Source organism: Desmodus rotundus, chromosome 3, assembly GCF_022682495.2.
Source record: "Desmodus rotundus isolate HL8 chromosome 3, HLdesRot8A.1, whole genome shotgun sequence".
Lineage (NCBI taxonomy): Eukaryota > Metazoa > Chordata > Mammalia > Chiroptera > Phyllostomidae > Desmodus > Desmodus rotundus.
This window is the reverse complement of record NC_071389.1, coordinates 68,737,755-68,761,500: the sequence shown is the minus strand read 5'-3', so window position 1 is coordinate 68,761,500 and position 23,746 is coordinate 68,737,755. Positions and strand designations below refer to the sequence as shown.

General features: G+C 39.8%; 2 protein-coding genes across 5 annotated transcripts in view; both read right to left on the bottom strand.

The window, feature by feature from the left end:
- Positions 1-6,239, bottom strand: part of FNBP1L (formin binding protein 1 like) — a 107,203-nt gene extending 100,964 nt beyond the window's left edge. For 2 of the 4 annotated variants that reach the window (XM_024565319.4, XM_045199429.2), the window contains exon 1: positions 5,997-6,237. In XM_024565319.4, the coding sequence (XP_024421087.1) occupies positions 5,997-6,020 (24 nt within the window). In that variant the 5' untranslated portion in view covers positions 6,021-6,237. Of the gene's footprint in view, positions 1-5,996 lie in introns of all 4 variants that reach the window. The other 2 variants (XM_045199430.2, XM_024565320.3) reach the window with 2 other exon arrangements.
- DR1 (down-regulator of transcription 1) overlaps positions 1-23,746 on the bottom strand; it is a 112,154-nt gene that overhangs the window by 47,803 nt on the left and 40,605 nt on the right. The gene's annotated exons all lie outside the window — the stretch shown is intronic.

Here is a 23,746-nt window from a genome sequence, read left to right as displayed (position 1 = left end):
CAAAGCAAACCTGGAGAATGAAAACTTAATTGCGTTCTCCCAATGAACACCTCTCACCCTCAGAAAAACACTGGAACTAAACTGATATAAAAGTAAAAATAGTAAGTCATAGATAAGAGGCAAAGGGAAAAAACAGTACAAAACAAATTGCAGAAATAACATGTTAAAAAATACAACTGCTTCCTGAACCAGTAACATGTTATTAATGGAACCAACAACATGCTTCAGATATTCTTGCAGAACTAATTGAATCAGTACAACGCTCATGTCCTAAGACACAGTGGGATTCCTCCTGCTACTACCAAAGGGTTCAGAAGAAAGAGGTAATTCCTTCTACTGAACAAATGAAGATTTCCTTCTGTGGAATTTTTAAATAGTCTAAAAACTGAGTTAATGATACGCTAATGCATACCTATGCTCTCTCACACACACACACACACACACACACACACACACACTTCATGAATTTGAATCAAGCATTCAGCCAGATGGACATTTTAGCCTGGTCCCATTCTACCACTTATCACTAATTTCGGGCATCCTACACTCAAATTCAAGCCAAACCCTAACCACTATACCCGGGTGAGTACAGCAAACATTTACTACAGATCCTGGTAGTGTCAGGCTCGGTGCCAGCCAGTGTGCTGAGCTGAGTGTACAGCAATGAACCAGGCAATGAATAAATGAGTAAGACATGACCTTTGCCCTCCAGGAACTCCTCAGGAATCCCCACATGCAAAACCCTCCTTATGCCAAATAGCTTTTTGGTATGTCTGGTATACTGTACACGGTCTAACCTAATATGTATTGACAGAGCAGCTTTTGATTCCTATAACACAAAACTTTCATATAATCTTTTTGTACTACTTTTTAAACGCTGTAGGTATGATTATGTTCCCCAAAACAGAATTTTTCACTTTTGCTATTCAGCCGAAAACATTTAAGGACTTAGATTATTAAATAAGATACCACTTGTAGGGTCACACAGAAGGTGTTCCACAATTATAAACCATTGCTATTGTCTTGGCCTATGTTCTGCCTGCAAACATGGATTGACTATATATAGGAAACAGTAGTAGAATAGGTTTTAAGTTTCCAGCCAAACCCACATTTTATAGATTGGGGGAAGGACAAAGCATAAATGTTTTAGGACAAAGGCGAGGAAGGGGAATGGAAATGAGAGGCTTACGGAAGTAGCAATGCAGAGGAGATCCTGCTGAGAGACAACTCTCCAGCCCCCACCCTGCTGTAGTCAGGTCAGAATGCTGGCATAAAAAGGTGTCTTGTAACTCTCACCCTCCTTAAGGAACAACAACATCTGTAAAACATCTGTAATACTGAACACGATGATTTCTACCCATGAAACGGAATGTAAAATATAAGTATTTACCATGACCATTTTCCAAAGATTTGAATATATAAGAAATAACTATAAGGTAAGGTGGTAGTCCCATTAAGAAAGATACATAATATCCAGAGTGTAGAGTCTGCAGGGAGGGAGTTGATAGGAACTGGTCAACACAGGACATTCTGAACAGTGATATCAATGTAGGAAGAATCTGGAGTTAAAGCAATATCACATCAAAGTGACTCTTAAGTTTCCTCACAAAGGGCTGATATGATGTCTTCATAAATCTAACCATATATTGCACAGTGCTTCTCTATGACAGACACAATAGTTTTATTTGTTCTAAACTAAGCTAAATTCCTACAGCAGTTTCATGGCCTTTGGAAAAACAATACAGTTCACACTGATAAGTTTTCTTTATCAACCTCTAGGTAAGTGCTTTCCAAAAAATTTGAAGTAATACCAAAGTCAGTATTACAGATATAGTCTAACCATTATACACTACAATGGGACCAATTCCCTTGTTCTAGACAACTCTATTAACATGGCCTAAGATTTCATCAGCTACTATCGCAGTCAAATCCCCAAGTTATCAGTGAGGTAAATTCACAAGAACTACTTTTAGGTCAGTTTTTCCCCAATGTGTAAAGAAATACCCAAGCGTTAAAACTCAGCTTTATCATTTTGGTCTCTTTCAGCTTGTGCAGACCTTCTTAAACTGTTACCTAGACCACCTAATCTACCGTCACCTGTAAAGGCCTTTAGTGCCACAAAGACTTCCTCCCGGGCGCACTTATTAATCAACAACCAATACTCCGGATGATTCAAGGAACTATTAATTCAACCGGGCAAAACAAGCATGACCACCTACAGGCACTGTTGTAGTCAGTAAAACAGAGAAAAAATTAACTCAATCCTACATTCAGGAACTCAAAAGTCAAGTACACTTACCATATAATTGTTAAAATAGAAAGTGCCATATAAAGTGCTGTGAGGACAAAGGTAAGGAATAATTAAATTGTTAAAACTGGGGCTGTAACTTAAACATCCACTGATTCTACTATCCAATCTACATTTTCAATTTCTTCCCAAAAAGACAGGAGCTTTATCAAACACACTTAGCTACTAACATAATAAAAATAACAATGGTATTTAAATTATACACTCTTAAAACTAAGGGCCAAAAATCATATAGACCAGGAAACTAAGGCATTAAGAAAGGGCTATAAGCCCCTATAAATTAAGCCGGATATTGGAAACTACCCTACACATACACTCATAATCATATATGGATTTTTTTTCTGTTGAACTTTTAACTGGCTCCTCAAAAAACTAAAATGCCATCTCTTAATAAATAAAACTTTCTGATTAAACAAAGAACTTCTCCAATCACTAATTTCCTTATTTGTAAAAAGAGCTAATAATTACAAAAATCTGTGCTTTGTGAAATCATTACTATCTGGATTCTTTCTGACTCAACCATTCTTTCTGTGGTAATAAGAAATGAACACAACAAACAATGCCCAAGATTCTACCTAATAATTACACTGCATCCTGAAGAAAGACACAGTCCACTCTTCGTTTGATATTACAGAGAACATAGAACCCAGAACTGCATCTCTACCTTACTTAAATATTCACCTGAACACTAGAAATGCCCTCAATCACTGCTCCAACTTATAACCAGTTAATTCATATCCCCACACAACTACCCATAAAAGGCTGACACAACCCACTTGGCCTATCACTACCAGTTCTGTCCCACAGAATCAGAAGTAGAGTGGTTTCTCTATTACTTTATTCTCAACTTTAACACAGCACGTAAGAAATCATTGACAGCAATACAACTCCAAGGAATAGTATAAGAAATAAACTTGAGTTTGAGTGCATAACTATCAATACATATCATTTTTTGTTAACACAGTCTCAATAATTAAAACTTCGGGACAGTAATGTGATTCTAAATGTGCAATAACATGAGAACTGGTTTCTAGATTCAAACTTTCAAGACTTTTCCAACCTCAAATTCCTCAATGGCAAGAGCATAGTATAGGGGTCTGTTACAATCCATTGGAAGGGCAATATCCTTTTTCAAAGCTGAAAACAGTAAAAACAGGAAATCCAGTCAAATTGTTCTAAGGTCTCTTCTGGTCCCAATAGTCCTCTACACCAACTCCTACTTACCTAAGGTTTAAGCATCCAGTTGATATTAGTTGATTCCACATTATTTAGTTCCTAATAAATGTTTCCCTCAAATCCTCAAACCTCTAAAATATTTAAAACATGGAGATTAAATTCTAAGAGAAAAACTTTTAATATTTTTTAAGAATTCCCCCAAAAGATACTAGAACAGAAATTCCCATCTCTTCTACACTTTACCTTTGCAAATTGCTCTTCTATTAAAATGCTGAAAGTAGCCCTGACCTGTGTGGCCCAGTTGACTGTTGGGTGTAGGAAAGGTCACCAGTTCCAGCCTGGTCCCCAGCCCCTCAGGCAACCAATTGATGTCTCTCACATCCATTTTTCTGTCCCTCTTTCTCCCTCCCCTCCCTTCTAATAATTAATAAATATTTTTAAATGCTAAAAGTAAATAATCAAATTACAGGAGACAGTGCAGAGGGTCGGTAATTGCTTCTGAATGTATTATATTCTTAAATTAAAATAAAAAAATATTAGGGTTTGGGGGTGGCCCGATCCAGCAAATAAAGAAAAAGGACTCATGGAAGTTGACAACAGTGTGGTGATTGGGGCAGGTGGCAGCAGTGGAAGTGGAAGAGGGTATAAAGGGGGATGAATGGTAGTGGAAAAATACAATAAAAAATAAACTTTTAAATATTAAAAATTGTATTTTAGTCTTCACTAAAATATTACATTGTTTCTCCTAAAAACTGTTTTTCTGTAATGTGATACAAAGTGACTGCTCTGAACCTAAATTAAGAGTTAAATCTAAATAATATTCTTCCACCGTTTTCCTTTGTGTACTTTTTAAAATCTGAAATGTGAGTCATTTAATCATGTAAAAATTAAAATACTTTCTAACTATAAAAGTGGAAAACAAAAGTATACCCAACTCCTTTAACTGATGGCCCACTATAATTAAATATACAGGGTACCAAACCACACACTATAACCAATTATAGAATATACAAAACCAAAGGGAAAAGACCAGTAACACTTGAGAATCCAACCAAGGGTTAAATTTTACATAATCCATCTATTCTATCTTCCTCCCCGATATAAGAACAATTAATGCTATCCAAGAAACGAAATGAAGAGGCTCCTGAGGTATTTTCTCTCGGGTGGTATGTCTACAGACTAAGCAAACACTGGTCCACAATGTAACAGGAGATTCCTGGGCTGGCTAAGGAGGTGTTCGACTCGATGAATTCTAAAGTCTCTTTCAGTTCTAAAATTCCCAATCTGCAATATATGAAAAATAACAAAACGTTGTGCCCTTCCATTAACCGATCTGCTCTGATTTAAATCCTAAGGGCACGTACAGAGACTACAAAGTTCTTCCTCCCCTTTCTCTGCCGCGATTTCACGAGATCCTCGTTAACAAAAGGCACGGGCAGACGCACAGGTGGGATAACAGGGGAGTGGCGGAGGCCGGGCGGCTCCCGGGACAGCGCCCCCACGCCCCCCGTCCCCCCGCGGCACCGGAGTAATCACTGCCCTCGCACCTCCACCCTCCCGCGGCGGCGTCGCGAGCGAATTCTGCGACCGATTACAGTCCGCCCGCACCCTGCCCAGACACTGGGCATTGTCTGGAGCTCTCAGCGCCCAAAAAAGGCAAGGAAGAAAGAGGAAGGAAAGAGGGAAAACGTGTGAGGATAAGAACAACGGCGGGAGAAGTAAAGCAAACGGGAAGCCGTACGCTCCTCCTGGCGAAATTGGCTTCCCCGGCGACCACTCAATTTAATTCAGATGCCTAAAGCCACCGCCCTCCCACCCCCCAGCCCCAGACAGCAGCCAGAGGCGGCCCTGCGGGGGTCCCCGAAGCTGCGGGGGTCAAAGCGCGGAGACAGCAGAGGGAAATGGGCGTGCAGGCTGGGCCCGACCGGCCGGAGGCCCGGCTCCGAACAAAGCCGCCGGACTCCCCTACCTGGGGCGACGGGGCGACAGGGCGGACGGCGCCGGCAGCGCCTCCAGGCTCCCCGCGCAGCCCCGGCCCGGCGACGCCCTGGCCCCGGGGAACCCCGCCCGGGCGGGGGGCCCCCTCCCCGACCGCGAACGGCGCCCCTTCGGGACAATGGGCCCCCTCCCCCGCCTGCAGGCGGGGAGATACAAAGGCAGAGCCGAGCGGCCCGGCGCGCGGCCAGACGCCGGGAAAGTAAAGGCGGAGGAGGGAGAGGGCTCCGGAGGGGACGGCGGCGGACGCGGGAGCCCACGGGCCGCTCCTCCCACCATCCACGGCGCTGCCCCCCGCCCCGCCGCGGCGGCAGAGACGCGAGTGCACGGCAGCAGCCCCTCCGCCCCGGCCTCTCGAGAGGGGCTGCACACAAAGAGGTGCGGGACCCCAACCTCCGCCAGCGCCAGGGGCGGGGACGGCTCGGTGCGCCGGGACCGCCGACGGCCGGCGGCACCTACCCAGCCCGCGCCCCTCGGGCGCCCGGGTCCGCGCGGGGATCCCCTCGCCCGGACTCACCCACAGCTCCGTGCCCCAGCTCATGGCGGAACTTGAAGCGACTCGGCCGTCTGGCTGCCCCGCTCTCCGTCGGTCGGTCCTGCCGTCCGTCTTTACGGCCTCCCACTGGCTGGCCCTCGGGCTCGCGGCGCTGAAGCTCTGCCTCCGAAGGTGCCGCCACCGCCAGGCTCCCCAGTGAGCGAGAAAGAGGCGACCGGAGAAGCCGCCGCCGCCGCGTCCCCGCCTCCAGGAGCTGGCAGGGAGGGGGGGGGACTCGGGAGGCGGGACGGGGAGAGGGGAGGGGGCGGGGCGCGGTGCACTCTGGGATCGGGGCGGACCCGCTCTCCGCGGCCACATCCCGCGGGGTCCTGCGGCTGGAGGGTCTGCCACCTGCCCGGCTCCGCGCAGGACCCCTTCCCTCCCGCACCTCGGGCCTCGGACAGTCTCGCCGCGGCTGCCACTCGGATCTCTGTCTCCAGGATGGAAAGGCAGAGAAAGAAAAGACGCCCACTGCCCTTCTCTTATCCCGAGTCCCGGTAGATGAGGCAACCCCAGTCACCCGCCCTTCTTGCCTCTTCTCCACGGGAGAAACCCTGACAAGGAAACCTCTTCCAAATCTTTGGGTTTAGACTGTGGAGAGCTGTATTTATAAGAAAAACGTCTTGATGGTTAAAGTGATCTTGGGAATCACTAAAATGTGTAAGAGGTTGCGTATCACATGTGAATGCAATGTGCCCCTGATTCTATTTTTAAATTTTTTTTTAATTTTGTAAGTTCTGTCAACATGCATTTTGGGAGGTTGCCGTGACTAGGTGGAAGACAGGGACAATCGTGTGCCACGCTCTCACCTGCAGAAATGAGAATGAAGCTTAGCTGTTTTCTGGAATGGGCACCTTGTGTATGGGGATTGCACGGGAGCCAGACTCCTCCCCACCTGTGCAAAGATCCTATTCAGACTTCAGATACCTCTCATTCAGAATGTCGGAACCTTGAAGGAAGGTCCACAATTTCCTTTGTCCTCTGTGGAGGTACTTCCCAGCCTTTCTGAGCAATCATTAACTGCAGACAGATAGTGCTATTATATAGCAAGTAAGCGTAAAAACTCCCTAACATATGCTGTAGCATTAATTGCTCATCTTCTAAACACACACACTTTCAATCCAATCCCTAGTAGAGTATTCCCCAGGGTGTCGTGACAGCTGAGTGTCTTAAGAAGTTCCCCCTTGAAAGGAACCCTCAGAAGCAGTTGGTGGGAATGCAAACTGGAACAGTATGGAGGGTCCTCCAAAAATTAATAGAGCTACCATATGGCCCAGCAATTCCTCTTCTGGGTATCTATCCCTCCCTCCAAAGTGGAAACATTTATTCATAAAGATATGTACCTCTGTTTATGGCAGCATTATTTATGGTAGCCAAGTGCCCTTCAATAGAGGATTGGATAAAGAAGATGCAGTACATATATACAATGGGACACTACTCAGCCATGAGAAAGGATGAAACACTGCCATTTGTGACAACATGGATCTTGAGAATATCATGCTGGGACAAGAACGCTATGGTGACACTCGTGTGGGATATAAAACCTAAAGCAATGAACCAACAGACAAAAGAAACAAAACTCATAAACACAACAGCACGAAGGTTACCAGAGGGAAAGGAGGGGCAGAGAAGCATGAAGAGAGTTAAGGGGTCAAATACATGGTGACAAGGGAGACTAGACTTTGGGTGGTGAGCACACAGTGCAATATACAGATATTATAGAATTGACACTTAAAACATGTTATAACCAATGTCACCCCAATAAAAATTTTTTAATAACTAATAAAAATAAAAAGTGCTCCCCACCAGTGTGCCTGCATTTGAAACTCCACCCCTATAGGTGCCTGCTCAGGTGCCCCAATCTCTTCACTTCAATCACAGTCTTGTCATAGCTGTGCTCCCCCTTCTGGTTAAGGCAAATAGCCTGAGCCCTGCTGACAGTCCAGCTACCACTCTTGCTAAATTCTTTGCTGCCCTTCTAGAGACCAGCTTGAGCATACAAATACCCTCTACCAAATGGGTTATGGCCAAGTTTTAAATTCTTAAGTATGCCAATATTTTTCTTTGCTGCTTCTACTTCAGATAGAATTTATTTAAAGTTATTTCTATCACCTAACACTGCTATCAACCTCTCCTCTCCCTTCCTCTCACTCCCTAGACATCAGTAATGTACAACATGTGTCTGGAGAAATTCCAGCCACTGTTAATATAATGAGAATAGTGTGTGCGACATCAGTGTAACCCGGCAGCCAAGGAGAGTAGACTGGAATGCACATGCATGAACAATGATGACTTCACTCTACTAGTCAGTGGGGGAAGTAGATGTCGTTGAGTGAGCATGTGTACTATGTGGCTGTCGCATTCACAATGACTGAGCTAGTAGAGCAATGAATCTGCATCAAATTTTGTGTTAAGCTTGAACTATTTGGATGATTCTATGACTCCACAGAAACTATTTGGATGACTCAGAAGGCCACAGCTATAGACAACTGGTGATTGCCAGCTTCATCACGACAATGTGCCTGCCCGTGCATCGCATCAGTCTCATGCAGTTTTCTGGCCAAATGTCAAGTCATTCGGGTGACTTAGCCCCGCTACCGCCCAGATTTGGCAACCTGCAACTTCTGGCTTTTCCCAAACTAAAATCACTTTAGAAAGGGAAGAGATTCCAGACCATCAATGAGATTTGGGAAAATACAACGGGGCAGCTGATGGCGATTGGGAAAACTGTGTGATGTCCCAAGGCGCCTACTTTGAAGGGGACTGAGGCATCATTGTCCTATGTACAGTGTTTCTTGTATTTTTTATCTTCTTCAATAAATGTCTCTATTTTTCATATTGCATGGCTGGATACCTTCTGGGCAGGGCTCTATTCCAGATGATAACCCCAATCATATTTTGCATTATTAAGTGATACAAAATACTGTCAAACCAATTAACTCATATATTTTTGCTACTTTACCTATTTTGGCAATGCCTTATCACATAGTTTCAATTTCATATTACCTAGTTTATAAGGTGATCAACACTAAGAGACAATCAAGGAAATATTCTAGCTTTCTCCACACATGTTGACAATGGAGCCACTCAATTGAGTAAACTTGAAAGAGCTCAAATCACACAGGTTCATTTGCAATTTTTAAAATTATTACACTATCTTTTTATTAATGATGGAAAACAAACTTTTACTTAAACTTTCCCTTTAGGCATATGTTTGAACTCAGCTCTATGATAAGCCATCAAAGTGCTACATTTTCTTGATACTTTAGCATGTATTATTTCAAATGTAAAGTTCCTTTTATAATTCCTTTATGTTATAACCATTTAGCTAATACTCCTTTCATTCTCATTTTTTCCCTGCGTGAATTCCCTTATTAAGTCAGACTGTGAAACACAATTGTTCACTGTTGTATTCTGGAATATAAAGTAATTTACTAGTCCAAATACACCTACCTCCAACCATAAATCAATCCCTTAACATTAAATTTTTGCAGAAGCTTATTCCATATATAAAATTAGTAATGTGTGAAGCACTTTTTTGAAAAGTGATTCCAAAGAAAAAAATAAAGCTTTAGATAAGCTTATTTGGAGCGTAGAAAACTTTTCTTAATATATGTGTATCAATGTCTCATCCATAAATGGTTACCAATCATTTCCACTATTGAAAGGAAGCAATCTCTATGATAAACAATAGCAACGCTATGTCATTCAAATATCTTAGGACTATTTTTTTAAAGATTCTATTTATTTCTTAGAGAGAAAGGAAGGGAGAGAAACATCCATCAGCTGCTTTTCACACATCCCCAACTGGGGACCTGGTCAGCCACCCAGGCATGTGCCCTGACCGGGAATTGAATGCAGGGACCCTTTGGTTTGCAGGCTGGCACTCAGTCCACTGGGCCACACCAGCCAGGGCCAAGTATCTTAGGACTGTTAAAATAAAAACTATAACGGCACTGTCCACATATAGAATTGTCTACACAGGTGGGCCAAAAGAATAAAGCTAAAAGTATTTTATGAAGAATATCAAAGTAATGCACTTTGCGCCTTAGTTTTAATGTTTCAAGTGGAGCACCGCACCAGAAACAGGGTCGTACTAGACTAGGGATCCATGCCAGCCAAGTGAAGAATGGCGCGGGCTAGCTAACAGTCATTGCTACTTTCTGCACTGCCAGTTTTCCTAACCAAGAATTGGAAGAAATTGAAGACTTCAAGAACATACTTAAAGGTGGCTCACTGAAGAAAAAGAAATACACAAAACCATCTACTATTTTGTTTGGGGGAATTTGCTCTTCATTATTGAATCCGGCTAAAGCATTTTATATATTTGCTCAAATGAAACTTGGCAAGAAGTAAAAGAAAATTCTATAAACCGGTAAATCAAATGGAATAGATCTGTTTAAAGAGGTAACTCATTCCCTGGCTGGTGTGGTTCAGCGGATTGAACGCCCAGGGGTCACCAGTTCCTTCCCTATGGAGGCACATGCACGGTTTGCGGGCCAGGTCAGGTCCCCAGTAGGGGGCGTGCGTGAGAGACTACCACACATTGACGTTTCTCTCCCTCTCTCCCTCTTTCCCCCCTGTCTAAAATAAATAAATAGGGTCTTAAGAATAAAGAGGTAATTCAGTTCCACTTTTCTATGATGATAGGTTCTTTCCTACTGGTTATTATAGAACCGTGCAGCTTTAAAAGCATTTAGGTATTTATTTAGGTTTAATTCTCTTTAGGGCCAGGAGACTTGGTACAATAAAAGTTACAGATTTCTTCAGGTTTATTACATCTCCCCAAACCCATTCAAAATTTGTACTAATTAACATTTTAAGTATTTTTTCTTTGTTTTGTGTGTTTTTTTTGGGGGGGTGGCTGTGTTGACAAATTTCAAGATATGCACACCAATTAACAGAAGGAACGCCTAGTTCTTTATTTTATTTCTATGAAATCTAATCAGATGTATCATACACACTTATAGAACTGAAACCAGCCTTTACAGTCTCACAAGAAACAACTGTTAAGTTTTCAGGAATTTTGCAAACAGTTTTAAAAATGTTAGCTTTATATTAGTCAGATGAGAGTATTCACCCCATGGAAAATGGCAAATGCTACAAATCAGGGATTTTTTTCCTTGGAAAACTAATTGTTGAACATCAGCACACCACTGTGTAAATCCTCTGCAGATTAACGGTGAAAGAAATGAAAATACATCTTTAGCTACTAAAAGAGAACAATTCTAGAATCAAATAATAGATTTTAATTTCATTGAATTCATTGAGATACATTTGGGATATTCAGGATCTAACAGAATCATAATTTTTTCATTTCCACTGTAAAAGAGTCATACCATTTATGGTAATCTTTTCTTCTACTGTCTTCATATTAGGATTCTAATATTTGTAAGTCTTTGTCATGTGATATTTATTATGTTATTGATTTACTTTAAAAGCTACAAATCAAAATTTTTCATCTTCCATGTATTTTACACTACCTATAAGTCAAAGCTTTATGTATTTTTTGTTGATAATAAAGATGATTTAAATAATCTCAATAATGAAAACTTACCTCTAGGCTGGTTCTCTTCATCCTTGTCCAAATCCAGTAAAGATTTCAATGCTCATTTTAAAGACCAAAATAGCTCAGACTTCAGATATTTTAAGTTCTTTGAAAGTAAGTCAATCTACTTTATGTAAATTCAAGATATTTTTTATTTTAGTTACCACTTCATGGTAACAATACAGTTTTATTCCATTAAATAAAGTAGCAAGTTAAAGCCACTTATTTTGAAGTAAGCCAACAGATACTCAACTTCTGGTTAAACTCTGATTATTTGGCATCAGCCTGAAGAGCCTGGCCTATCGTTGTACTCTAGGTCATCTGTACGAAAGGGCATTCGAAAGCCAGTTAATTGGAATAGCTTCCAATGCATCAAAAATTTCTGTATGGTTGCCATATTTAGCAAATAAAAATATAGAACTCAGTTAAATTTGAATTTCAAATATGCAAATATTACATGGGACATACTTATACCTGAAAATTACTTGCTGTCTATCTGAAATTCAGTTCAACTGGGCATCCTGTATTTTATCAGACAACACTAAGTTCTCAGCGTGATCTTAGATTAAACACCCTGGGTCAAGGGCCCTAAACCAGATGAATTTAGACCATGGGTTTGAAGAAGTTGGCGAATATGTGAAAGTGGATGTAAAAGACTTTTAACAGATGTGACTGAAACAAAAGCATAGCTTTTATCAGTGAATGTTAAAGAAGAATTTGCTTCAAAATCTCTTGGAGAGCTTATAAAAAATGTGTGCCTGACAAAGCTGAGAACAGTGGGGTGAGAATGCTCTTACTTTTGTTCAATAGAGGGAGGAACTTTTTACCACGCATGTGTTAGGTCCAGAATACATCCAGAAGGACACATTAGAAACTGGAGGTGCCTGGGCCTCACTCTAGGTCTCTCAAGTCAGAACTTCTAAATTTTTAGTGGTCGGGTCATGATGTTTGTGTATGTTTCTGAGGTTTTTGTGTGTGTGTGTTTTTTTAACTCCATAGTGTATTTTGATTCTACATCGGAATCACTCGCACACCGTTCTATGGCATTTGTTAAAACACGCACACCACGCTTCTATACCATCCCCTGTATTTCTCAGGGAAGACCCAGAAAATAAATTAGTTATGTCAGCTTCTCTGGAGGAGTTCTGTGTAGAACTGACAGGGGTGAGTCAAACCAGTCCATACTCAGGGGTGGTGAGGTAGGAAACTGCTCAATCTTTAAGGTGAAGGCTCAGGAGAGTGGTCTCCTAATTGATGTTTCTGGCCACTATATTAAGCCGTGGAATAATTGAGTATACAGTCGTTTATCTCTCTATTAAATAACCTGCCTTTTCTGCACTTCCAGTGGGTGGGGCTAGGATTAGGAATGACCTACCACTCCTGGAAACTGTCCCCTGTGTTCTGGCTTCATAGGAATTGGCCCATCCTGGTCCACAGGGACAGCCCCCCACCTCCCATTCACAATTTACCTCATCCTACCCGCTACCCAGCAAATATGACTCAATGATGGAGGAATGGCTACAGTTCTTCGTGATTAAACCTGCAGAGAGCAAACTCGCACCCAGCTGAACGTGTTAGAGCATTACTAGGGCAATTCTCCCGAAGTCACCCTAACAAAAGCGCCTCTTCTTTATTCATTCATGCTTCTCTTCATTTCAGCAAAATCGGCAGGCAAGAATTTCTTCATAGGCAAAAATACAACTGAGGAAAAGAAGTGCTTTATCCCCTTTTCTTAGAAATGTTCTATTTCTGGCCCGTTGTGTCCAGAGAAAAGGAATGCCACAGGCTTTGTGATGGACCACAATATGCGCAATCATTCGATTTCATTCACAGACACCTCTGGCCGTTGTAATGAACCTGTGTCCTAGAAAGTAGGGCTGCTACTCTTCTCCTGACAGTGGTCCTAGGGTTCTTAGAGATCCCTCCAAAAGGGATCATTACTGAGGTCATCATGGTATTTGACTTATTCTTTGAAAGAGAGTACTCCAAAATATCCTTTGATAATCCTAAATATTTTCTTGGTTAAAAGGATCCAGAATGGTCACCCTAAAATTTTCAAGTTGGTAATTTTAAGGAAAAGAAGTGTTACAGAACTGTGAATTTGTGTTTTCTGTAGAATGTCAGCATTCAATAACCTTCACAATACAGCCTCTAATCTCCTACCCCCTTCCACTCCCTGCCATTGTTCCTAAACTCCAGCCGGACCAACCCACTTAGTTCCATAACTGCCCGGCTGTGCTCTCGCGCCTCTGTGGATGGTCCCTCTCCACCTGGTTAACTCTTTAGATTTCTCAAAGGCTCTGCTCACATATAATGACTTTGAGGAATCTTCCGTGAATTGCCCTCTTCTTTTCTCTCCTGACTTTGAACTTGGTGCTCCTTTGTATGTTATTATTCTGGGTACCCACTATTTCTGGCATAGAATAGGTACTCAAATAGTGCTTCATAAATATCAAATATTCTCAAATAATAAATCAAAATTCACATTCTATATAGCTTTAAAGTGATGTAGGTAAATCATATTTCTGGGATTGATTTTCAGATTCTTCTACCTCAGACGCCTACTTCCCCATTCTTAACTTATTTGCTCTCAAATTACTGATAAAGTAGAATTGAAATATGGTTTAAAAGAAATCTTAAAATGAAAATTATTTACATAATAGTGTTCTTAACTGTACTCTTTTTGTACAGAAAACAATTGGCAATAGCTAATTTTTGTAGATTTTTAAAAATGAATAAATCCCCTGAAACATAATTTTTTTTTGAATTTGCACAGAAAAATGGCATCAGTTAGTTACCATTTTAAAAACTGTTCAGAATTCCAGGTCAAAAGAAACTCTTTAAAATTAAAAAAAGGAATTCAGAGAGACCAAAGTAAGCACGACGTTTATATTCCTGGCAAAAGATCGTCAGAGGTAAGTTAAGTGGCTAAAGAGTAAATAATCCACAAAAAGATGCAAGCTTAAGTCTGATTTTTTTTAAGTGTGAAGAAAGTCAATTCCAATAGGACTCCAAAACTTCTACTGTAAACATGTTATCTTTTTCTACTGTTGCTTTCCTAAAGAATTATACTTGCAAATATACAACTAATCAAAATAATACATTCAAATGTATCTAAGAACAAGAGATAATTTGGCAAGGCTTACACAGAAAGATAGCAAGATAAGGCCATCTGTGAAAATATATAATCATAAACTAAAAACATAATAAACAAGGTAATCTACATTCAAGTATAAAAGTTATAAAGTATGGAAATAATTTTTGGCATACAACATCTTTTTCAAAACCACACAATTAGACTTTTAAAATCATCAATCTTTTTCTTAATAGCTGGGGACAGGATTCATATTTTTTTCCCATCTTTTACCAAGCCTACTGTGAAGAGGTAGGAGTAGAAACACTTGATTTTATACACCTGTGGTTGTTTTCTAAAGGCTGATGTGTTCGTGTTTCTCCAGCTCCATGGTAACATCTTCAAAGGTTTGGATCAGGCCGGTCACAAAGCAGATTAATACAAGCTTTGAGGTTGATTAATTGACTTTAAAGTGTCAGCAGGATCATCTCTAAGCCTATATAATCGGCTTAACTTCAAGCAAATTGTTTGTTTATCCTTTAGTTCAAATTCCCCCAAGAAAGGAGAGTGTTTAAACTCCCCAGAAAATGCGATACATTTTGGATGAAAGTATCCCCTATTATAGTCCCATGTGTTTGGGTTTTGTCAAAACCCTGCAAATGTCGACATTTTAAAGAATTTTAATGGGATTTTTGTTGGCATTTTTTCCAGAAAAGCTCTACCAAATGACGAACTTTGCTAAATATGGGTATGTTCTACTTTACGCAAACCCGATACAGCTTTTAAAAGCCTGAACATAAAACCGCATGTTGGTACTGCGGAGTAGGAAAACTACAGCCTCTTTAACAAACAGTGCTGTATCAACTGGATGCCCATATGGGAAAACAGAATCTTGATCCTTACCTCATATGATACACAAAATTCAATTCCAGGTAGATTTTAGATGTAACTGTGAAAATTAATATAGTGAAGCTTATAGAACCATATGAAATTATCTTCATAACTTCCTGTAGACAGCAATTTTTTAAACAGGATACAAAAAGCATTAGCCATAAAGGGAAAAATTGATAAATTAGAAGACATCAAAGTTCATCAAAAAGTGTTTTTAAGAGAAAGAAAAGGCAAGCCCAGAATGGGAGAATATATTAGTAATAATATACTCAACAAAGTACCCATATCTAGAATATGTAAAGAACTCTTACAAAACAGTAAGATAGATAGGCTGCATGATAGAAAATTGGCAAATACAAGAACCAGCACTTCAACCAAGAGAATATTCAAATAGTCTGCAAATATATTTTAAAAGTGTTCAAACTCATTACATATCAGAGAAATGCACATTAAAACCCTCAGTGAAATATTGCTACAGGTCTATCAGAATGGCTAAGATTAAAAAGATTGGCCATACTAAGTGTTGGTGAAAATAGGAACAATGGAAATTCTCACACGCTGCTGGTGAAATGTCAATTGCTACAATGTTAAAGAACTATTTGACAATATCACATACTACATAACCCCAAAATTCTACTTCTTGGTATATACTCTAAAGCAATACATTCATATGTGCATGTGCAAGAATGTTCATAGCAACAATTATTTGTAATAGCTAAATACTGGAAACCACTCAAATTTCCTTCAGTAGTATAAAGGATAGAGGTATATTCATATAACAAAATATATTATGATGAAGAAAAACAATAAAATGTATCTATAAGCAAAAGCAACAAAAAATATTGAGTGAAAGAAGCCATACACAAAAACGTATAATGTGCATAATTTCATTTGTAAAATTTCTCAAAACAGGAAAATCTAAATTATAATGTTAGAAGTGAGGATAATGTTTATCTCTGGGGAGAAAGAACGGGATAATGATTGGGAAGGAGCACACTGGGCCCTTCTGAGATAATGGTAATGTTTTTCATTTCATCTGGGTGATGCTTACATGTGTTTTCACTTTTTTTAAAAGATTTTATTCACTCATTTTTAGAGAGAGGGGAAGGGAGGGAGAAAGAGAGAGAGTGAAGCATTGGTATATGAGAGATGCATCCATTGGTTGCCTCTCACATGCCCCCATCTGGGGACCTGGCCAGCAACCCAGGCACGTGCCCTGACTGGGAACAGAACACGAGACCTTTCGGTTCGCAGGCTGGAACTCAATCCACTGAGCCACACCAGCCAGGGCTCACTTTTTGATGATACTTCAAACTTATTGTACTTAGATTTGTGCATTTTGCATATGAGGTCTGTCCGGAAAAAGTCCAGCCATTGTAAATATAATGAGAATGGTTTAAGCTATATTGATGTAACCTGGAAGCCAAAGAGAGTGGACTGGAATGTGCATGCACGAACAGTGATAACTTCACTGTACTAGTCAGTGGGAGAGGTAGCGGCTCTGGAGTGAGCATGTGTACTGTGTGGCCATTGCACTCAAAATGACTGAGTAGAGCAATGAATCTGCATCAAATTTGCATTAAGTTTGAACATTCCTTCCTCCACAGAAACTATTGGGATGATTCAGAAAGCCACAACTATGGGCAACTGGTGGCTGGCAGCTTCATCATGACCGCACACCCACTCATGCATAACGTCTAGTGCAGAGTTTTTTTGGTGGAACATCAAATCACTCAGGTGACTCATCCCCCCTACAGCCCAGATTTGGTGCCCTGCAACCTCCCAAAAGGAGGTGTACTTTTGGGCTTTTCCCAAAAGTAAAATCACCTTTGAAAGGGAAGATTTTAGACCATCGATAAGACTCAGGAAAATTCGACAGGGCAGCTGATGGCGACTGGGAAAACTGTGAGATCCCAAGGTGCCTAGTTGGAAGGGGATTGAGGTGTCATTGTCCTGTGTACAATGTTTCTAGTATCTTGTATCTTCTTCAATAAATGTCTCTATTTTTCATATTACATGGCTGGATACCTTCTGGACAAGCCCCGAATATGTTACACTTAAAAAAGAACCAGCCTTATTTACCTTGAAAATTACTTTTGTTTCCAAAAGAAATGTTGCATCATTTATGTCTTTCAATATTCACAAAATTTTTCAGAAACATGTCCACTGGATAACATAAGTTGTATCCATACAAACCAGTATTAAACACAAGGTAAGGGAGTTCAATCATTGCCTTAGTTTTGACTGCCATCTAATGGCAAGAATGCGGCATTGTACAGAAACAAACAACCTGTCCCTGCAGCGAGCAAAAGAAAACTGACTTCACTGCAATTTGCAGAACTGCTTTTCTGTAGAACTTGTCATCTGCAAATATTAGGTAAATATTTTGACATGACATAACATTATGACTTTCATTTAGGTCATTCAGTCTGAAATAAAATAGAATTTTCCATTTCTTTGTGTAAGAAGTTCATAACCCTATTATAATTTTTATTCTTTCTCTTAACCATATGTTACAGTCCTTACAGATTACATCTGCTTAGTGCAGCAAATATCAGTCAACAACACAATGTATATCCCTGTTACCATGAACATCCAAAATGAGAAATTGACTCATTATGTGTAATTCAATGCCTTGAATACAGTATAAGTGGTGCTCAGTACAAAGCATTGAATTAAAGCAGTCTACTTTGTAGCTTTTCCACGGGATTTTAAGAGGAGGTCCTATGTAGCATGTTGCTAAGGTCTAACCAAGACTGACATGCACTGTAACAAAATCTACAACTGACAGAGAAAGGTGTAGAATTCAAAGGTGAGAATTCTAGATGAGAATAAGCACTTTTGAGCCTCAGATATTAATGATATATTTTTTATTTAAAAAATATGTTTATGGGTTTGAAAGAGAGAGAGAAACATTGATTGGTTGCTTCCCATACATGCACCAACCGAAGATCAAACTAAAATATTGGTATGTGCCCTGACAGAAAATGGAACCCACAATCTTTTGCTGTATGGGACGTCGCTCCAAGCAACTGAGACACACCATCATGGGCTTAACCGGAAACTTTTTTAAAGCAAAGAATTTTTCTAGGTAGAACCCTCTGAAAGAATCTTTAAGCCCTGGCTGGGTGGTTCAGTGGGCGGAGCGCTGGCTTGCACACTGAAAGGCCACCAGTTCAATTCCCGGTCAGGGCACATTCCTGGTTGCCATCCACAATTGCGGGCATGTGAGAGGCAGCCAACTGATGTTTCTCTTGCACACTGATGTTTCTCTCTTTCTCTCCCCCTCTCTCTAAAACTAAATAAAATCTTTTTATTTCAATAAGTATTTTAGAAAAGAATCTTTAAGATAAATCATAAGTAGCAGCCTTTTTGGTGGATTTCAACAATTTCTATGGAAAACCAAAAAATGAAGAGAAAATTAGAAAAGAGGAGGTTTTAGTTATATTTCTTCTAGAATCCTACTCCTTATCAAATCCAGTTTTATTACCAAGTAATCAAGATGAATATAGTTTCAACTTCCAGCAAAATGCCCCAACTCTTATAACGAATTCAAACAGAACTACTCAACTTTTTTTGTTTGTATAACAGCTTTATTAAGATATAATTGACATATAATAAACTGTACATATTTAAATGAATATATATGCATTAAATCATCACAACCAAGATAATGAATATATTCATCACCTCCAAAAGTGCCCTTGCGACCCTTGTACCCCAAACCTTCCCAGCCATCCTGCTCCATCCCTAGACAGTCACTAATTGCTTCTGTTCATTATAAATTTGTGTTCTAGAATTTTATGTAAATGATATATGTAATCTTTATTGTCTGGATCCTTTTACTCGGTGTACTTCCACCAAGACCTATGAGTAATAAACTTTTCTATTTCAATTCCTCTTGTGGTCTTTTGTTGAACTGTGGCTCACCATTGGGAACCCTTGCTTTAGTGAACAAAGGTTAATGAACGAGGGCATGACAGGAGTCCGTACAAGTGGAATAAGATGCAGGGGAGTTAGAGTCAGAGAAAAAGATGTAATGACAGAAGCAGAGCTGTCTTTCAGGATAGTCATAAGCTAATGAATGCGTAAGCCAGTTTTCTAGCCTCACAACTTAGAAAAAGCAAGGAAACAGATTGTCTCCTAAATTATCCTGCAAACACCTCAATTTTGGTCCAGTGAGATCCATTTCAGACATATACAGAAAAGGGAAACAAGCCATTGAACATTATATATCATCCATTAGCACCTACCTAGAACAGACTCAACATTCTCACACTTTCTTTGTGTGTGCATATTTTTTCCTGAACCATTTACTTTACTCCTAAATAGTTCACCAAGCATGTTCTAAGAATAAGAATGTTCTTATATAAAACCTCGTTACCATACCAAAGAAGATTAATAATTTCATGATGTCATCTAATATCTGATTCATATTCACATTTTCCTCAAGAAATATCTTCAATGTTTGCTCTTTCAAGCAATGGGTCCCTCAAAAGAACTACCAAAAGAACCTATTGAGAAAGCAAAGCAGAGTTTACTGCTTACTATGATAAGGAAGATCGCTACTTCCAAGACCAATTTTTAATAGTATTTCAGAGTCCTGGCTGGTAAGGCTCAGTGGATTGAATGCTGGCCTGTGAACCAAAGGGTCACTGGTTTGATTCCCAGTCAGGGCACATACCTGGGCTGCAGGCCAGGTTCCCAGTAGCGGGTATGCAAGAGGCAACCACACATTGATGTTTCTCTCTCCCGCTCTCTCTTCTTTCCTCTCTCTAAAAATAAATAAATAAAATCTTAAAAAAAAAACAAAACACAAAAAACCAGCATCTCAGAGAAGGTAGGGGAAAGACAGAATATATATTTATAAGGTTTGGGGAAATTGTGGCTTAAGGTGGGTCTTTTGATGTGGCAGTGGAGGCTTAATTCAGATTGGGCAAGTTAGGAGTGGTGGATAAAATGAGGAGAGTTTACAAACAAATCTTGAAGAATAAACAGTTGTTTGATGCTATTTTAGATTCACAGAAATGCAAAGATAGTAGAAAATTCTTGTATACCCATCATCCAGTTTGACTTTCCCTAATGACACATCATTGTGGTACATTTATCAAAACTAAGAAACCAATGTTGGTACATTACTATTAACAAAACTACACACTTTATTCCAATTTCACTAGTTTTTCCTTTAATGTCTTCTTTCTGTTCCAAGGTCCACTTGGGACACCACACTACATTTAGTTGTCATTTCCCTTTAGTCTTCTCTGTGATAATTTTTCAGACATTCCTTGTTTCTGACAACCATGGTAATTTTGAGGTAGATATTTTTGTGGAAAGTCTCTCAATTTGGATGTGTCTGACATTTTTCTCGCAATTAAACTAGAGTTATGGGGTTTTGCGGGGAAAGAATCTGGCAGAAGCGAAGCACCCTTCTCATTACATCATATTAGGGTGACATGGTATCTGCTGGTGATATTACCCTTAGTCACTTGGTTAAGGTGGTAGCCTCCAGGTTTCTCCACTGTGCACTCACTTTTTTCTCATTCCATACTCTATCCTTTTGAAGTGAGTCCCTAAGTCCAGCCCACATCCAGAGGGGAGCCAGTGGCTAAGGTCCACTTCCTGAAGGGGGCAGTACTCACATAAATTATTTGGAATTCTTCCGTTAAGAAACATTTGTCTCTTCTCCCCCATTTATTTCAATCATTTTCCTGTATCAATATAGACTCGAACATGTGTTTTATTCTTTGGGTTATAATCTAATACCACATTATCTTGTGGCTCGCATTGTTCCCAGCTTTGGCCATTAGGAGTTCCTTCAGTGTGACTCCTCTGTCACTTTGACGTGCCCCGTTATTGTATTTTCTCCAGCACTTCCTCCTTTCTGGTACTATTTGCTGCTCCAGGCTCATCTTGTGTTTCTCTGCCCCAGGCCTGGAATCAGGTATTTCTCCAAGGCGCCCTGATTCCTTTTAGAAGAGAATGGTATTTAGAAACTAAGATCTGGGTGTTAGGAGTACTCATTGCTACTAGTCCTTACTCATTTTAAAGTCAATGTTGTAAAAGTTTTCATTGTAAATTAAAATAATTATAAAATACATACTTTTATGTTATTTTAAATAATGGCATTTAAAAATATGCCTGTAATTTTCTTTTAATTGTACAAAAAAATGAGTATACACATCTTAGCCATTTGATATCTACCATTATGTCACAAACTGATTAGCTGTTTACCCAACCTACTTCCCCTTCTTCATGGGCACAAAGCATCCCTTGAGTTTAGATGTGGCCATGGAGACTGAATTCTGCACACAACAGAATGTGGGTGGAAGTGATTTATGTCACCTCCCAATCTGGCCCATAAAAACTAGCAATGCATGACCTGCATGCAGCCCTCTCCCTTCCCCATTCTACCAGCTGGATATTGAGTGATACACGGAGAAAGATCTTCCTCCAACAACTGTCCTCCCATTACTGCCTCTCCCCCCACCAACTATTAGATTTTTACACGACTCAGAAATTTATATTTAAGCCATTGAGATTTGATGATTGGTCTGCTTCAGGAGCCAAGAGTCCCTTATCTAATATATCCACCACCCATTTAAAAAACATAACATAAATTTTAGATCATTTTTTCTCTTTGAACTCATTTCTATTCCACTTCTCCTACAGAATATTGTCCTAATATATTTTGATTGAAAGACATTCATGGTTATCCTATCATACTTTTCTGAAATAAAAATAAGCATATAACCTTTCACTATAAAAAGAATGTTTCCCCTGACTATAGGCTCTAAATATTTTTAAATTTCTCTTTTATTTGTATTTTCATTCAAATCATTATCAGTGTAAAATTTATTAAGACAATGAAAACATGTTATATATTTTTTCTTTAAAATTTTTTTTATTGATTGATTTTAAGAGAGGAAGGGAAAGAGAGAGAAACATCGATTTGTTAATCCACTTATTTTTGCATTCATTGGTTGATTTTTGTATGTACCACACTAGGGATTGAACCTGCAACCTTGGCATATTAGGACACGGCTCTAACCAACTGAGCCACCTGGACAGATTACATGTTTCAATAATTATTATATTCAAGTCCAATTACATTAGAAATGCGCTTAATAAGTTGGATAGGCCTATTTTCATTTTTTTATATGGATTAATATAACTTAATGCTAGAATGAGAAAGGACTCAGCATCAATTCTATTTCTGGTTTTGTTTTAACAGATGTAAGCACTGAGAAATCTGTTTGCATAAGTAAGTGGTTGGGAATGAAGAGTCTTGTGATAGCAATGTCACTCAATCCTTTGAACTTCCAAGTTATGTAAAAAAATTACATAATGATCTATCATCAAAAATAATTTTTACTGATTTAATGGAGACAACTCAATTAAGGCTCTCCTTGAAAGAAAAATGATTAAAACCACCCACTTGCAAAAGGATTTGCTACCTAGTCATTTACTTTCTCTATATCAACAATATTCAAATTACTTTCTATCATATGGAAAATTTTAACACCTGAAGAAATGCATCTAGAAGAATTTGGAGTGTGAGAGAGGTTTATTTTTATAGAATGAGAAACGAACAGCCCTGGTTGGTGTGGCTCAGTGGACTGAGTGCTGGCTGGTGAACTGCGGAGCTGCCTGTTCACCTTCTGGTCAAGGTGCCTGCCTGGGTTGTGGGCTGGGTCCCAGGTTGTGGGTGTGTGAGGAGCGACCAATTGATGTGACATTTCTGTCACACACCAGTGTTTCTTTCTCTCCCTTTCTTTCTGCCTCTTTTCCCCGTCTCTAAAAATAAATAAATAACATATTTTTTAAGAAAAAGGATGGGAAAAGAACAATGGTGAAAGGGGATGCGAGAAAGGAGAATCTACACTTCCATCACAGGTTCGCACTCAGGCGGATCCATTTTTGAAGTGTATATGTTAATTAAGGACCTAGAAATTGACTCCTTAAAAGTGACCCTTTCTGCGCCCTGAGAACTTCTTCAGGTACCTCACAAGGTAGGCAGTCATGTCTTTGGGAACACTGAGTGGTAGGCCACACGTCTGAGTAATTGAAGGGCTTGGTTCCATGTTGTAAAGACAAGTAGTATGAGTGGTGACTCTATTGCTTTGAGCCACTGAGAATTTAGGAGAATTTTGGGTTGTTACCACATCGAAATCTATATCAGTCCTCAATCTATATAAGTCCTAAGTGAGGATTTAAGGAGGT